This window comes from Chelmon rostratus, chromosome 16 (genome assembly GCF_017976325.1).
Source record: "Chelmon rostratus isolate fCheRos1 chromosome 16, fCheRos1.pri, whole genome shotgun sequence".
NCBI lineage: Eukaryota > Metazoa > Chordata > Actinopteri > Chaetodontiformes > Chaetodontidae > Chelmon > Chelmon rostratus.
In genome coordinates, this window is record NC_055673.1 from 9,170,253 (window position 1) to 9,187,137 (window position 16,885).

The 16,885-nt window shown below is 39.4% G+C and overlaps 2 protein-coding genes across 5 annotated transcripts; both read right to left on the minus strand.

The window, feature by feature from the left end:
- Nucleotides 1-55: 55 nt before the first annotated feature.
- On the minus strand, nt 56-7,615 carry LOC121620096 (histone-lysine N-methyltransferase SETDB1-B-like). Of its 3 annotated transcripts, none has more exons than XM_041956038.1 (8): nt 7,285-7,615; nt 5,589-5,699; nt 4,975-5,241; nt 4,720-4,893; nt 4,284-4,485; nt 4,058-4,131; nt 3,311-3,501; nt 56-3,183 (listed from the first exon to the last, which is right to left on the minus strand). In XM_041956038.1, the coding sequence occupies exons 2-8, from the start codon at nt 5,692-5,694 to the stop codon at nt 3,076-3,078; spliced, it is 1,122 nt and encodes a 373-aa protein (XP_041811972.1). In that variant the 5' UTR covers nt 5,695-5,699; nt 7,285-7,615; the 3' UTR covers nt 56-3,075. The 3 variants fall into 3 exon arrangements, with proteins under 3 accessions (XP_041811972.1, XP_041811973.1, XP_041811974.1); XM_041956039.1 differs by having other exon boundaries at nt 5,589-5,711; XM_041956040.1 differs by lacking the exon at nt 5,589-5,699.
- A 76-nt stretch (nt 7,616-7,691) lies between these two features.
- On the minus strand, nt 7,692-13,222 carry LOC121620095 (histone-lysine N-methyltransferase SETDB1-B-like). 2 transcript variants are annotated; one of them, XM_041956036.1, is made up of 8 exons: nt 12,906-13,222; nt 12,340-12,435; nt 11,679-12,020; nt 11,291-11,458; nt 10,874-11,075; nt 9,848-9,921; nt 8,486-8,676; nt 7,692-8,390 (listed from the first exon to the last, which is right to left on the minus strand). In XM_041956036.1, the coding sequence occupies exons 2-8, from the start codon at nt 12,428-12,430 to the stop codon at nt 8,289-8,291; spliced, it is 1,170 nt and encodes a 389-aa protein (XP_041811970.1). In that variant the 5' UTR covers nt 12,431-12,435; nt 12,906-13,222; the 3' UTR covers nt 7,692-8,288. The 2 variants fall into 2 exon arrangements, with proteins under 2 accessions (XP_041811970.1, XP_041811969.1); XM_041956035.1 differs by having other exon boundaries at nt 7,693-8,390; nt 12,340-12,503.
- Between the last annotated feature and the right edge of the window lie 3,663 nt (nt 13,223-16,885).

Below are 16,885 nucleotides of genomic sequence, written 5' to 3' on the forward strand. Positions count from 1 at the left end.
TTAAATAAATAAATCAATTTGGACACGTGTTTTTCTTTATACAATAAAAGCACACCTCCATTTAATGTAACACTGGGCAAGATATTGTACATGAGGAGTTTAATGTGTGTTACTAAGTAACAATCCATGGATAAGAGCAACAATAAAAACAGAAAAATGCATTTTGATGTTCAGGTCAAGTGCTTTTTGTTTTTATTGCAAGTGGTGTCCAGTACACACATCCATTAGTGACTATACAAATATAAGTTATTGATGAACATACAAATGCAATATAAAGAAATCTGGGGACTGTACAACACAAATGCAAACACATTTGGAAAGTAACAGTAGAAGATGGAAAGAGAGAGAAAAAAAAACTGACCCACCCCCAACCAACTGCACCACCCAACCTAGACACTCAAAGGAACCAAAAGACTTTAGTGTGGAAACAAAAAACTGTAAATAGCGTCACTCTGTCATCTCCTCTAAGAACTGAACGAGAGGTTGCTAGATGGCATCAAATATGTTCCAAACGCTCACTTCGATCTCTACATCTCAAGAGTATTGACAAGATCAAGCCACATTTTAACATTAGGAATGTTTTTACCCTTCCACAACATCAACATTTCTTAACTGACATAAGGCAATTCTTGAGTTCTTTTCTTGTGTCATCTATGAGCCAATGTGAGGTTGTTTCATGTCTCAGAAGTATTAAAAATAGTTTGTGGCTCAGGCTCAATTATCTAATCATGAAATTACATGATAAAATGTTGCACCAGCACATCAGCTTCTGAACATCCGGATATGTCAGTGGCTTCCTTGGATTTGGCAGAGAAGGCGCACAGGGGAGCCATGTAAGATTTGGAGATGTGCTATAGCAACCCTTGTGCTATTTTAGATTAGACAGTGTCCGGCATTAAAGGTCTAGTGTGTAGGATTTAGGGTGATCTATTGAAAGAATGGAATATTCATAATTATGTTTACATAAGTGTAAAATCATCTGAAAATAAGAATCATGTTTTCATTACCTTACGATGAGCTCTTTATATTTACAGAGGGAGCGGGTCCTCTTCCACGGAGTCCACCAAGTTGTTGGGATATTTTAGAATAAGCGATAATGACAAAGTAGAGCAGACTGCAAACTCAGCTCTGGTGAGTTGTCAAGGAGATGGATGAAAAGTAGCTCTTTTAACACAAACAATTAAAATATCTAAAGACAAAATACAATGCAGAGTTCAAGGAGTTTGATCATGCTAGCAGCGGGGAACAGCAACAGCCAACTTTGTAGCAAAGGCTTGAGAAGTGGAAGAAAATGACAAGAGGCAACCCACAGGCGTTCAAAATGACTGGAGCTGTTATGTGATTCCTGCAGTGTCCATGCTTCAGAGACTTTTGCCCAAAGAAGAGATGAGACAGTAAGTACCCAAATATTAGTACTTGTACATTTGAAAAAAGTGGCATGGGTGCATCCCCTAGCAATCTGATTATTATTCTTATTCCAGTTAATATCCCGAAAGACTACAAAAAACATTACTTAGTTAGCCATGGTGTTCCACAAGGTTCTGTGCTTGGACCAATTCTTTTCACCTTGTATATGCTATCTTCAGGCAATATATCACAAAACACTCCATATATTTTCATTGCTGTGCAGATGATACCCAGTTATATTTATCAATGAAGCCAGCATGTAGGGCATAGAGACCTGGATGACCTGCAATTTTCTGCTACTGAACTTGGACAAGACTGAAGTTTAGTACTTGGACCTAAAACCTTTAGAAACTCACTATTCAATGATACACACTGGATGGTATTGCCTGGCCTCCAGCAGCATCATTTTTCTCCTATATTAGCCTCTTTGCACTGTCTCCCTGTAAAATCTAGAATATAATTTAAAATCTGTCTCCTTACCTACAAAGCCCTGAATGGTCGGCCATATCTTAAAGAAGAATCCTCTTACCCTACTAGAACACTGCGCTCCCAGATTGCAGGCTTAATCGTGGTTTCTAAAGTCTCCAAAAGTAAAATTGGCTCCTCTCCTGTTGTACCATCTTCCAGTGTTAGTCCGGAGGGCAGACATCCTCTCTATGTTTAAGAGTAGGCGTTAGACTTTCCTCTTTGATAAAAGTACAGTTAGGACTGGCTCAGGCTTACCTTGGACCAGCCCACAGTGCTACTGTTGTTTTCCTTTGTCATATATTATTATTCTAAAAATATTATTATTTACATATACAATTCTATTTTAAGCCATAGTTCTGTTATTATTATTACAACTGTTATTGTCATTGCTTTGCATCTCCACAATTCAGAAATGTTTGTTTCATATATAGAAAGGACTTCTCTTAAGAGGTAAGAATTTTCTTACATTCACATTTTAACAGCAGGATCTTCCTGTATAATTCTCTGGAAGGGTTTCACCTGCTTTCTTAGTCACTTTTTTTGTCTTATATATTCTAAACTCTGTAGTTTCTTCTTATTTCTTCCATTTCTAAATGCCTCGCTAGAAGTAATGCGCCTCCTTAAAAAATGCTTTGAGAGTGAACAATACCAATGTTGAGACTACAGATCCACCATTAGTCTCATAAAAAGTCTTTATATAGATTTTGAAGGTAGTACACAATACAGGATCTGCAAGGAGTGTGGGATTCAGAGATCCAAGTGATACACTGGAATGATTTAGGTGTTACTGTTTATCTTCTCTGTGATTGATGAAATTAGGTGATTTCATTCTTATTGGGTCTGGACTAAATGCATCATTCAAGTCGATGAATCTGGCTTGGTCTGTCACACTTTCAAAAAAATAAAAGAGGAAACGCTGAAAATATTAACGTGCCAAATGCTGCCACAATTCACACTTCTGGACAAAAAAAAATTGCTATTGTTCAGTGCGTTCTCAATGCATAATGACGCACAACTTTATTACTTTATAACATAATTTACGAAATCTCATAGCTACAAGAGTCATCTCATAACTACAAGTCTTATTTTGACCTGAAATTGTTCAGATAATGTTTCCAAAACAATTCAACAGTAACTCCCTTTGGGGTGATAATGATGGATATTACTGAAAATGTATGTTTTCTTAATGTCTGTGGGCTTTTAGTCAGAGTCATCACTTTGCTCTTCAACTCCTTTCAGTTCCAAAAATCTTGCCATGTGTTCAAGTCGTATGGAGCCTCGATGGATCCACTCCTTATGTTGATTTTCCTGAGAAGGACCAAAAAACTACATTATATACCACAAAAATCTAGATTAAAACAAACAAACAAAAAAAAACGGAAAACAACATCAATAGTTGAAAGCAGCAGTGTTAAATGTGTTAAATGATGCTGACCTGAAAAACGACCTGTATCAAGCTGCTGTCAACCACCTGCACCTCACACCTCTGCTGGACTCCATTTAATTCTGCATTAAGGCTCTGTCCAGCCTTGTACTGGGTTAAATGTGGGTATGGCCAGTCCTTCAAGTATTGATTCATGAAGGATTTGTGACGGCTGTCTGGAATGTCGTCTAAACATTCTTCCACTGTCAAAAAAAACCAAAAACAAATAAAGAGTCTGTTAGTCTACTTTCTGAAATATCTGTCAGGGCAATGGAATATAGTCACTTGTAGCACTGTGGCTTTGAATGAAAATGTGCACCAAATAGCTTTATGTTTGCAAAATATATTTGGCGTGTCTGGGAAAAGTGCAAAGTAAATATTCTCACACTAGACAGTATGGATACTAAATACAATAACATTTTGAGTGTGTTATTGATGGATGGTATTCTCCCACAATGCATTGCACAAAGGAAATGTAGACACTGCACCAAAATACAAATACATTGTGGATGGTGTTGAAACAGCTCCAGAAAGATATTGGAAAATACAAACGAAACAAATGAAATCTTCAGAAAGACACTTTGTGTTTGTAAAATTTAACTGGCTGTGTCAAACAAGGGGCCAGTAAAACTTTTACTAAAAATTTTACTTTTAATACTGCTGTATGTTAAAAGCTCACATGGTTAATTCAGTATATATATATATATATATATACCCACAGCAAGAGGTCCGTGTGTGAATGAGAACACCTAAACTTACATGGTCTGCACACCAGGTGAAGTAAAGGTAAACCAACATAAACCGGCATGTGATCATCCAGAAAGACCAAGAACCTGTAAAATTAAACAAGTTCCACATCACAACAAACCTTCGTCAGAGCATTTGGATTTTCTGTAGGAAACTGTGAGCTACTAGTTTCCTAAAAAAATGCCAAATTTTTTGTTGTGTCATAGATGTAGGGATGCACACTCATTCAAACACACACCTTAAGCGGTTCTTTCTGGTGGGCAGCTCTGCCAAAATACCAGACTGGAACCGCAGCTTGTCCTCTTGACACCCGACCACCACACGAGCGCCGACATACAGCTGCTCCAGCTTTGGGGTGGTATCAAAGGCGATGTGGTGGCCAGACACAAGGCTCTTCCCCTTATCTTCAAAACTAACTTTGTACTTCAACCGTCCATCTTCTGTAATTGGCAAAATGTCAGTGAGTGAAATTGGCATGAACGTTTTCCAACATTTGCATTTGTGGTATATCTAACAATATTTTAGTAAAAATCCAGGTGCTAGGCAGATCCTGAGCACAAGGTACTTGTATTACACTGCACAGGGAATTCGATCTTGCTTAAGCTTATTGTTTTGATGTTTTGTTAAAGGATTTGTGATCAATTTTCTCCCCAAAAAAGGCACAATTCTATTACCTCTTGTTACAATCTCCACTATTTTTCCCCGTTGCCATCTCATGGGCCTCCTCTTCGCCAGGACCATCATGTCCACTTTGACTTCTTCCTCTGGCAAGTTTGGACGAATTTTTGTGGTTTCATCAGAGCAATAGGAAAAGGCTGATGATATTATTACAGGGGCTGGTTCTGACACTGTGGAAAAACATACCAATAAGTTGGAAGGATTGTAAAATATTTTCATGGAAATTTTCAGAGAAATAAATATGTATGCACCATCATAGAGGTCAAGTGAAGAATTTTCAGCCTCTGGCTCCCACTGCATATCAGAGTCAGAGCTGCTGGGGGATTCGTCTTCGCTGTAGAACTGCTGAGGCGTTGGTGGTCGCAGAGCGCTGATCTTATATTCAGGGAGTCTGGTCAAGACCACCACTGCTTTTTTTGTTATGCTGAGAAAGTCAGAACCCTCCTCCAAATGTGTCTTCTTGCTGGGAGTTTCATTTGTGGAGGGAACAGACTCACAGGGGGAACCAGACATATTGTCTGCAAAGAAAACAAGCATCATTGAAACTGTGGCTTGCAAGAAACAAAACACAACAACAGAGAATACTGTGTTCTAGTCAAGAATAAACCTGCAATTATTTTGATAATTGATTCATCAGTTGCTGGCTACAGCTTCTCAAATATGTTGATTTGGAGCTTGCTATCAGACACGAAAGTAAATATATATTTTATTTGTAATTTCATGATATCACTGGTTTTTCCACTACCTTTTCACATTTCATAGATTTGATAAATCAGTTTGCAAAGATTTTCCTTTTTGGATATTCAATTGAACTTGAACTTGAACTACAATGTTTATTTTTCATTCAACACAATGAAGTGCTCACCATCATCATCTCTTTCTCCATCAGATTGTGTCTTTCTCCTGTTTTCTACCCTCTCCCTAGACTCCTGGACCTGTGGCATTCTCGTCTCCATCTCATCCACCTCCATAGCCACTGCAAAACAAACTTGATTTGACACACCAGAGCCCGACTATTATATTGGCATCGATGGCAAATCGACTGACATCATCTCATACCTTTTGATCTAATATGTGTGATGATTTGCTTTTGTTTTCGTTGCTGTCCTGAGGGGTTTACTACGAAACATGACTGATTGGGTCAGCGAGGTTTGTTGAGCCTAAAGCCAGTTTTCACTGTCACAAAGGTGGCTTTCTTTTGACCTGGCTGGATCACAGTGGTAACTTATGCTGCACAACCAACCTGCTCCAGAGGAGATTATTTTCATCGTTTCTGATTTAAATCAGCTATAAAAAGTGTCATCCTTTCACTAATTCTTTTCCTGACAATATTCCCTATAAGCAATATGGATTGTCAGCTGAGGGAAGACGCTATATATGCAAACTTGCTGAGCTGTATGTTAATAATGTCATGAAACACAGCAATGTAACTGCAGCTGTACAAACTGCATGAATGCAATTTTTACTCGTTTCCTTCAGGTAATACTGACAATGACAAATTTCCACAGCACTTCATCCACACACTAGAAGAACGATGAGAACGCAGCAGCTATAGCAAGATTGGATTTGTTTTTATGCTCTGTCCTGATTTGCTGCCAACCCCATTTTACATTTCTAGTGTTGCAGCTATTAGAACACCAATTAGAAAACGAATTAGTCTATTGGTATTAATCACATATTCAATCAACAAAATTCACCTCACTTTGTTATGGCCAAAAACTAAAGTGATTTCCACGTATCTTTTATCATATGCTAGCATCAGACCTAAATGCTATGATGTTCAGCCATGTTATATCAGGTTTAAAGTTAGCTCCAGAATGTGCATAAATAAAGGGGAGGCATTGAGAATGCATGATAAAAATAAATAATAATAATAATAAATGTAACTTTAGAATATAACTGGAAGTACTCTCCGCATCAGTGAATGAAGTAGGGGGCACACGATCTGCCCAGTTTGTGCGGAAGAGGAGTCAAATGACGCGCAGAGCCTGATGAAGCTAGGAACCACCGTCCTGATTGTCCTTATCTCTGACTGAGTTTTAGACTTTGTAAAATCAGCTCACGCAAAGACAGCCTGGATATGTGGAACCTGCTTCGTAGTAAACCCTCTGATGTCATGTATGTGTTAGCTGCAGATAAAGAGAAAGGTGCAGTAGGTAGCTAGCTAATCGTCAGGATGAGTATTCTGACTTTTGTTTTTATAAGCGTTCAGTGAACAGTGTCGCCTAAAAGGACCAAAGGAGCTTTCTGACTTCTTATTAACGTTGTTTGACACATGTAACGTTAGCTTAAGGTGAGCTGTAACGACAACGTATTTTTGCCGATTAAGTTAGGCGTCACTTTTACACCATGATATTAACTGAAAACATTGCATTATCATTTGTACTGGTAGTAAAAGGTGAAATCAAAATAATGTTGGCGTGAATGTGACAAACTCGAGAGTAAGTAAGTTATAATTCAAGTTAAAACTTTGCTAGCGTTAGTCGTATTATAGCGAAAGCTAAAAGCGTTAGCTTTAATACTGGTTAGCGTTAATACTTGTACCAAAACTGCAAGCTTACCTGTTATGTCCGGATTATCCGCTTCAAAATGACAAAGTGAAGTAACACCTGAATTTAAGTATAATTACTTATTATTTTGTGTCGTAGCTCACATTAGCTGGCAGATTGGCACCTCTATTCCACGCTGCTGGCTACTTAACCTAGCACTGAAAATACAACAGGCTAATGAAGCACACAGTGAAATCGTCGTCTTTATTTTACGACACAGCCGTGTGCAAGTTATGAAAAATGTCTTGCAATTTTGTTCCGTTCTGGAAGTGTATTCAACAAAGCTGCTATAAACACAGCGTCCTCCATTTTAGACATCTGTTATTGTTGTCACTTGTCTTCTTCTCTTGTGGTTTTTGCTGCTTCTTCTTTCGCGTTTTGCGCGATCGGCAAACAAAGAAATGGCTCATTACCACCACCACCTGGTACGGGGTGTGGATCGGTGTCACTTTCTGATTAGTGGACATTCAAAAATGCATCTCACAAACTCAGAGGTTACATCAGATATAAATAGTTTATTATACAAAATAATAAAAGCAATTTAAGTTAATTATATATTGTAAGCAAAACCATTATCTTGATCTATTTTGTGTGTCATGCAAGAGCAGGAGTTGAGTGCAGTTTCCTCTCAGGAATTGGATCTATAAGGTGTCTCATCCCGAAAGCTTTGCTGTATTGCTGCACAGATCATTGTACTACTGAGGGGGATGACATTACTACTTTTTAAGTAGGAATGTAGGCTGATTGCCTAAGTATGCACCTCACAGCTGTATTATATTGGACACAATATTGAAATATGTAATAAAATGTTCCTTTGATTGGCAACTTCTTGCTTGTGATCATTTCTATTTTTGACAAAACAGATGTCAGCTCCAAGTTATTCATGTGCACTCATACGTGAAAGTCTTATTTTTCACCTAAAGTTGTTCCATTAGAGTGTTTCCAAAAACACTTTGGGGTAACAATGATGGATATTTCTGAAAATGCATGTTTTTGTTATGTCTGTTGGCGTTTAGTCAGCCATTCTTGTGCTCTTCCAGTCTTCGCAGTTCCAAAAATCTTGCCATGTGTTTAAGTCGTATGGAGCCTCGATGGATCCACTCCATATGTTGATTTTCCTGAGTGACCAAAACCACAAAAATCTAAATTAAAAAAAAAATACAGCAAAAAAACATCAATAGTTTGAACAACAGCAGTGTTAAATGATACTGACCTGAAAAACAACGTGTATCAAGCTGCTGTCAACCACCTGCACCTCACACCTCTGCTGGACTCCATTTAATTCTACAGTAAGGCTCTGTCCAGCCTTGTACTGGGTTAAATGTGGATATGGCCAGTCCTTCAAGTATCGACTCATGAAAGACTTATGACGGCCGTCTGGAATGTCATCTACAGCGTCTTCCACTGTCAAGAAAAACAACCAAGAAAGATCTGTTAGTGTTTTTACTAAAATATCTGGCAGTGCAATGGTATATAAGCTGTTGATGAATTAAATTGTGGGTGAAGGTGCAACAGCTTCGGAATGAAAAATATATAAAAAAAAAATAAACCCAGAAATCTTCAGAAAGACACTTTATGTTTGTAAAGTTAACCAGCCGTGTCATCACAAAACTGCAGTTTAGACATCTGATGTTGCATGTGACCCATCACTTCCTATTAATGTAAACTATCAGTATAAAATTAGTACATACTATATACTGTATATTATTAGTATGAAGTGTGGATTTGTGATGCACAATACACACAAAACTGAGACCCACTAATTGCTCAATAGCACTATTAATAGTAAAAAATGTCCATAGGGCACCTTTGAGGCGCCATCTGACATTATATAAATATGGATAAGTAGCAGCTGGAAATACATGTACTCTAATAGCTCACATGGTTAATTCAGCATAATGTACATGTCCAGAGCAGTTTCTCTTTTCATCACTTATCTGAAACTGCTTCTAATTTGCAGTTTTTTTTCATGGCTCTTAAACTCTTGTGAATGAAACGCATCACTTCCTGCACAGATGTTTCACATTAAAAGCCTCCCAGCAGATCAAAGGGTGTGATACCTCCTTTTCTGAGAGGCTATTAAAGTGAAACATCTGCAAGAATTACTGAATGAAAAAGGCTGAGGAGAAACTCAGAGCAACAGAATGGTGAATGTGACGCGACTATTTTCTTGTATTGATCAATTTTGTGCTGACCTTTGACCACGGAATTCTATTCAGTTCATCTTTGTGTCCCAGTGGACGGTATTGCCATATGTAATTAAATTCCCTCAAGGCATTCCTGAGATATTATGTTCATGAGAATGGGACATAAAACGTACGGACAGACGAACAGACAACCAGAACACATAATGCCTCTGGCCATAGCTTTCACCAGCGCAGAGGCATAAAAAACAGGTGGATTTAGAAATGAAAAGATGCTTAAAATCTAAGCCTGTTTCAGATAAAGGCCTGGTTATCTCTGTGGTAGAAGAAACTACGGAACCTGCACATGATTTGAGATTTTTTGATAACTCACAGGACACTTGGCTTTGGATGTGAAGAAAAAACACATATGTGAAAACAGCCAAACTTACATGGTCTGCACACCAGGTGAAGTAAAGGTAAACCAACATAAACCGGCATGTGATCATCCAGAAAGACCAAGAACCTGGAAAAATTAAACATGTTTTACATCAAGTCAAGCCTTAACTAAAGCGTTTGGATTTTCTATTGGAAACTGCAAGTGTAAAGAAGCTTTCAGATCCTTTCATGCATTTCTCCCTCACTTTTGCTCAAATATTTATTCCTTAGTTTTATATTCTTGCCTATCATTATGTAAGTCTTTTGGTTACGTTGGCTCCGTAGAGGTTCAGGACAAAAAGCCAGCTGCTACTGTAGTGGAGTTCAAACTCGCTAGCACTGTATAGTTTGAGTGAGAAGTTTTCCATACTACTACATGTAGGATGTGTAATTCATGCTCATATGTTGTATATTTTATTCTTCTGTGCAATAGTAGTAACACTATTTATTATTTTTAATCTGAAGGCGGCTTACATTGTTCGTTTTCCACAGCTTTCCACATATTTTTTATATATTTTTTTCTACATACCTTATTTTTTTCTTTTATAGTCAAATTTCATTTTGCTTGTATAATATGTACATATATATATAGTCTATTATTTTTTTTTTGTATTTTGTTTTTTTCAAATGTTCTCTATCTCTGCTGCTATTTTTCTTCCCGCTGCTGTAATACCCAAATTTCCCCGGCTGGGGATAAATAAAGTTTTATCATATCTTATCTTATCATGTTAGTTATTTATCTGGGTTTGTTCTACATTTGCATTTTCTATAGTTAGCGAACCACACAAATGGAAAACTATACTTCCTGTCTGTAAATGATGCACAGTAAGGGAAGTTTGTAATGAAGTTCACTGGATGAAAAAATCCATCTTGTGAGTGTTCTGGCTTATGTCCCACCATGATGACACTAACTGACAAGCAAACTAGTTGGCGGCGGTCAAGCACACGTTAACCTTTTTAATTTAACAGTGAGGAAGTAGGTTCTCCTAAAAATGGCAAAAATTCTGTTTGTTCATAGATGAAGGGATTCAAACACACACCTTAAGCGGTTCTTTCTGGTGGGCAGCTCTGCCAAAATACCAGGCTGGAACCGCAGCTTGTCCTCTTGACACCCGACCACCACACGAGCGCCGACATACAGCTGGTTCAGTTTGGGTATGGTGTCAAAGGCGATGTGGTGGCCAGACACAAGGCTCTTCCCCTTTTCTTCAAAACTAACTTTATACTTCAACCGTCCATCTTCTGCAGAGAAAAGCAGCAAATCCTCAGATTTTAGGAACTGAACCCAGCAATGTTTGTCATTTGTGCTTTGATAAAGTACTCAGATGATTATTAGATTAGCAAAATAAATATTTTATGTCAATCAAATGATCAATTAATTGATTTATCATTTGAGCCCTAATAATTACACAAGAGATTTCAAAAAGCTCTATTTTCTAATTAAGTAATTTTATTACCTCTTGTTACTATCTCCACTATTTTTCCCCGTTGCCATCTCATGGCCCTCTTCCTCGCTAGGACCATCATGTCCACGTTGACCTCTTCCTCTGGCAAGTTAGGGCGGATCTTTGTGGTTTCATCAGAGCAACAGGCGAAGGCTGATGATATTATTACAGGGGCTGGTTCTGACACCGGGGAACGACACAGAATGCTTACATTAAAACTAATGAGTTTGAGGAATTGGAAAATAAATTCCTAAATTGTGTCTTCATATTCGCAAACTCAACCAAAAAATGTGAGACTCAACTGTCATTATATGAGTGGCGGTGGATTTAGTATTTTGTTTTTACAACTGTTTTTCATGACTGAGTGGTAGCGGACCTCATGGTTTGTTTGTGGCATTACCATTGTTGTTGTTTTGACTCGTTTGTGGTGAAGGTCTTCTTGTTGGGTCAGTGTTGGCGGGTTTTACAGTTTTCTTTTTTGAGACCGAGAAGTCAGAATCACTTGAATCAGCCTCTGGCTCCCACTGCATATCAGAGTCAGAGTTGCTGGGGGATTCGTCTTCGCTGTAGAACTGCTGAGGCGTTGGTGGTCGCAGAGCGTCAATCGTATATTCAGGGAGTCTGGTCAAGACCACTACGGCTTTTTTGGTCACTCTGAGAAAGTCGTCTTCCAATTGTGTCTTCTTTCTGGGAGTTTCATTTGTGGGGGGAACAGACTCACACGGGGAACCAGACATATTTTCTGCAAATAAAAATAAATAAACAAATAAAAAGCATCATTGAAAGTGTGGTAACAAATAAAAAATCCAGAGCAGAGATTATTGTGTTCCAGTCAATAATTAATCTCCAACTATTGTGATAACATGTGGTGCTGGATACGATCTGGAGCTTGTTTGTATCATATATGAAAGTAAATGAAATAAATGTGTTATTTACAACTTAAGGACATCACTTTAGGTTTTGCCCACTACTTTTTTACGCTTAATAGATTTAGACAATTGATTATCAAAACTTCCTTTCAGGATACTAATGTTGAAGTTGATTAGTTGCTCTGTGCTTACCATCACCGGCTCTCTCTCCATCAGATTCGGCCTTTCTCTTGTTTTCTCGTCTCTCCCCGGACTCCTGGACCTCCGACATGCTCGTCTCCATCTCATCTACAGTCAACGTGAGATGATCCGGTTTGTTTTTGTTGCTGTGAGTCCTGTTGCTCTGCTAAATTTCTCTAACATAACAAAAACCAAGAATTAGCTGCTATTACATGATAGCCTGGGGCCCCCAGGTGATCATGTGTCTTGTAAAGAAAGCTTGAAACTGTAAGCAAGGACTGGTTTTTAAGGGACAGTAACGTTAAGTAACGACAGCTGATTAAATGTGTTGACTGCAGTTTAATCTGTCGCTACAGCAGGTAGCTGTCAGAATGAGGATGCTAAAAAATTCAGTTTAATAGGTGTTCATTGAACACTTTGGAATAAGAGGACTACGGGAGCTTTGTTTTGTTTTGACATCTTTACATTAAGGCTATTTCACAGTCGGAAATCATGGTTTAATTGTCAACTTGGTCGTGCTGTAGCCAAAGCTGAAAGCGTAGCGTTAATACTTTTTTTTACCAGAACTGACAGCTTACCTGTTAATCCGTCCTGATTAGCCGCTTCAAGGAGAACAAACGTCTACCAGTCTACCTGCACGATGCTACTGCAGGTATAACTATCTTATTATTTTGTGTGTGGCAGCTGAAGCTGAAGCTGTCTGGGTACCACCACTGACCCACACTACTGGCTAGCTAGCTAGCTAGCTCTGAAAACACAACAAGTTTAACAAGCACACTGTTAATTCGGCGTCTTGATTGTGTGTCAGGACTGTGTGGAAATCATCAGTTAATTATTAGAAATTATGTGTGCATTAAGCATAGCACAACTCCATTGTGTCATCCTCTGCTGTTGCTCTAGCTACTTCTTCTTGATGTTTTAATGCAGTCGTCAAACAGCGCGATGGCGCATTACCGCCACCACCTGGTACGGAGTGTGTATCGGGATTAAACTAAAGCGTCGGTTTCTGATCAAGTGGACACTTAAAAATGTATTTCACAAACTCAGAGGTTACGTCACATGCAAAATGTTTTTATTTTACAATATAATAAAAGCTATATAATTTGTGTTATTATTTGTGAGCAAGACCGTAATCTCGATCTTTTTTATCAAACAATTAAAAGTGTATCCTGTGTGTGTCACACACAGGATAGGAGTTGAGTGCTGTGTCTGCAGTTCCAATGTTTTCCTCTCAGTAACAGGATCTATAAGATTTGCTGTATAGCTGCACAGATCGGTGTAGTACTGCCTGGAATGGTTCACTTCTCTTCAGGAGAACTGAGAGAACTGTACCTTGTGTAGGTACTTGCTGCCGCAGGTTATAAGACAATAGGCCCCTGCATGGTCACAGACATGTAAGTTACTTTACCAATTTTTATGTAGGAATGTAGACTTATTGCCTAAGTATGCACCATACAGCTGTATCAAATAGCACAAAATAAAGAAATACATTATAAAAATAAAAATAAATGATTGCTCCTAAGATTGGCAGATGTTGAACACGACAAAGACATTGCTATTTTTGACTTTTTTGAGTTCTTTGACAGACTAAAACTTGCTGTCAGCAGTTAAAAGAGAAGCTGATACATGTCTTGTGACTTCCATGAGAGTGTAATGATGACTCCTCATTCTTCAGAAGTGGCCTGACTCCTGTTTGTGATGTACACTTCACATCCATTCAAAACATAAAAACATAAAGCAGTGTCTTAAATTCTTGCAGAGTCCTGTTACTGACGGATATCACCCTCCGCCCTCTCAGGTGATCTGCTCCTCCTGGTAGGTGGAGGTGGAGATGGAGCCGTAAGGATCCACCACAGTCTGGGCACAGCGCACCACCGTCACCAGCAGGAAGAAGCACAGGAGGAAGAGGAAGAAGAGAGCAAAGCCCAGGTCCACGTCCACCTCAAACTGCATCGCGGGGTGAGAAGCCTGGTCCATGTGGCCGATGATGGCTGCGGATCCCTCTTTAAGTGTCTCTGCTCTTTGTCAGTTCAGTACCACCACTACCAGGACGGGCGTGCGCACATGTGCTCTTGAGATGATGGTGATGACTTGATGGCAGAGACACAAAAGAAGTTACAGCGAGCTTCTGACTGCAGAGGCAACCCATAACATTACTTCAAGTCTGGAGCATCCTATGGCCTAGTGGTTAAGACGCAAGCCATCTAACTGCAGTGTCCCTGGTCTGTCTCTGGTCGGGGGCTCTTGCTGCATGCCCCTCTCTTTCTTCCCTTGCCAGCCAACTATCAAATAATTCCCCCAACAATTCAGAAAAATCAAAAAAGTGTACTCCACCAATTTAACACTGCACTTAAATAATGTTCTTTTTAAATTGTTGAATTTTATTCAACACATTTTCTTCCTTGTCCCTAGCACCTACATTACCCACAATGCAACTGGGTCAGGGATTTGGGTGCTATTATTTGGGTGCTATTAGCAACTAATGTAGCTTCGAGCAGCTTCTTTCTAACTTCACACCCTCAGTTTGGGGTTTTTTTGTTGTTTTTTTTCCATTTTCAAACTTGTACTTCAGCCCTAACTGGTGCGACTCAAATGACATCACTTGAGGCAGTTGGTCAGCTTTCAGGCAGCTCCCTTCGGAGCACAATTATAAAGCTTTTTTCAAATGTGCAGTATCACGCCCCAGCACCTGTAAACAGACTTTGGTGTGTGGAATCGGAGGCAGCTACACTTCAGGTGTCATTCCATGAATTCCACAAAGGTCGGACTCAAACGCCTTCCTGTGATGGTGAAAATATTGCTTTTTCTGAACTTAACTCAGACTGTAAATTTCCCCTAATATGTTTCTATTTTCAAGGGCTGTTATTATTTCCGATTAGTCTTCAGACAATTTTATACATTAAATGATTAATCCTTCAGTAAAATTACCATTACAATATCCTGGAAAGCCAAAGTATTGTCTTTTAATTGTTATTTTTCTGCCACCATCAGTCCAAAACCCAAAGATATGTTGTTGGCTATCACACAAAACAAAGAACAGGACAAATGCTCACTTTTCTAGAAGCTTAAACCAGAGAATGTTTCATATTTTTTCATGAAAAATTGGTTATCAAAATGAATGCTAAATAACTTTCTGCACATTTAATATGTGATTATTCCACCAATCTTTTCTTTTCTAGTGTTTTTAAATTGGACAAGTTAATATTTACAAAACGCCTGGTTGTTATTTAGAAGAATACAGCATCCAGATTAGCTTTCAGCACATTTAAAGATGTAAAAATTAAAAGCCGACGGCAACTCACAATTTCAAACAGAACTGACTCAAGAAACAATCATTTTAAAGCTAATCTCACCATTCTGCATTGTCGTGAGTGAGCCAGGTGTTCGTTCCTGCAGAGTCTTTCCACCACCCGTCCAAACCTTTGAGGGGCTTTCATAGCATCTTACTCCCGGTTCCCTCTGAGGTTCCTTATTGCTCGAGTTACATAAGACCGTCATCAGTTACCAAAGTCTTTACTGTGTCCCTTCTCTCATGATCATCATTGGAAAAATGAGCAGCCTGCAAATTAGCTCCAGCACACACACACACACACAGAGACATACACATGCGAGATACACAAGCATACACTTGCACCTTGCAACCTCCCCCTGGCGTGTAAAGCCTTTATTAATACTTAAGCAGGAATTGAATAACGGTCTACACAGTTCACAAGTGAATCAAACACCCCACAGCTTTTGTTCTCCTGTCAGAAGGACCTTCATCGCTGTCACCAATAAGGCTTCACACCACCATTAACTCAAGCACCTTAGGCGACACTGAGCTTATTCATTGCACGAGGCTGAAAAGGCAACAGAGGAAGGAGGGGAGGCTTAATGTGAAAGGAAAGGCAAAGATTTGAGGAGGAGGTGGACGCAGACGGGGGGCGTGGAGGGGAAAACCCAGACGTTGGAGCGAGGGAAACAGGAGATGCATTAGCAATTAAATTGTGGAGCCAGATGCGAGAGCAGGGTGGAAATTGACCCCTGTTACAGTGAGGCTGCCAGTGACAAGAACCGTGTGGAGGCTGAAGTGCAGGGCACGGAGGTAAAGTGATCCCACTCCATATGCAATTAACCGAGGAGGCCTTTTAGGCTGCAGGCAAAATACTGCAGGGAAAGTGGCAGAGGAAGGAGGAAGAGACAGGTACTGGTTCATTTTGAGAACGGACGGGAAAGAAGCCCAACCTGATCCACGTTCTCAAGCTTTCTGACAGAATGAAGACAATTTTCCACTCCAAGATAAACATACAGACATTTTCAATGACAGCCTGCACCCCAAAAGTGTGCCAGCCAGGTGCTGCTCAGTGTGTCACCACCACACTGTGCCATCTGATATTGTATCGGCTCCACTGTGCCCTCAATTCTACTCCGCACCAGTGGAACCAACAACCGATGGATAGTGCTCACCCCAGCCTGGATTTGCTCCATTTCCGCAGTGACACAATATCTCTAAGGCTGTGTTTTTATGTTAAGAGGCACAGTCCTCAGCTCCTGAATTATAGCTGTTATCATTAGGCTG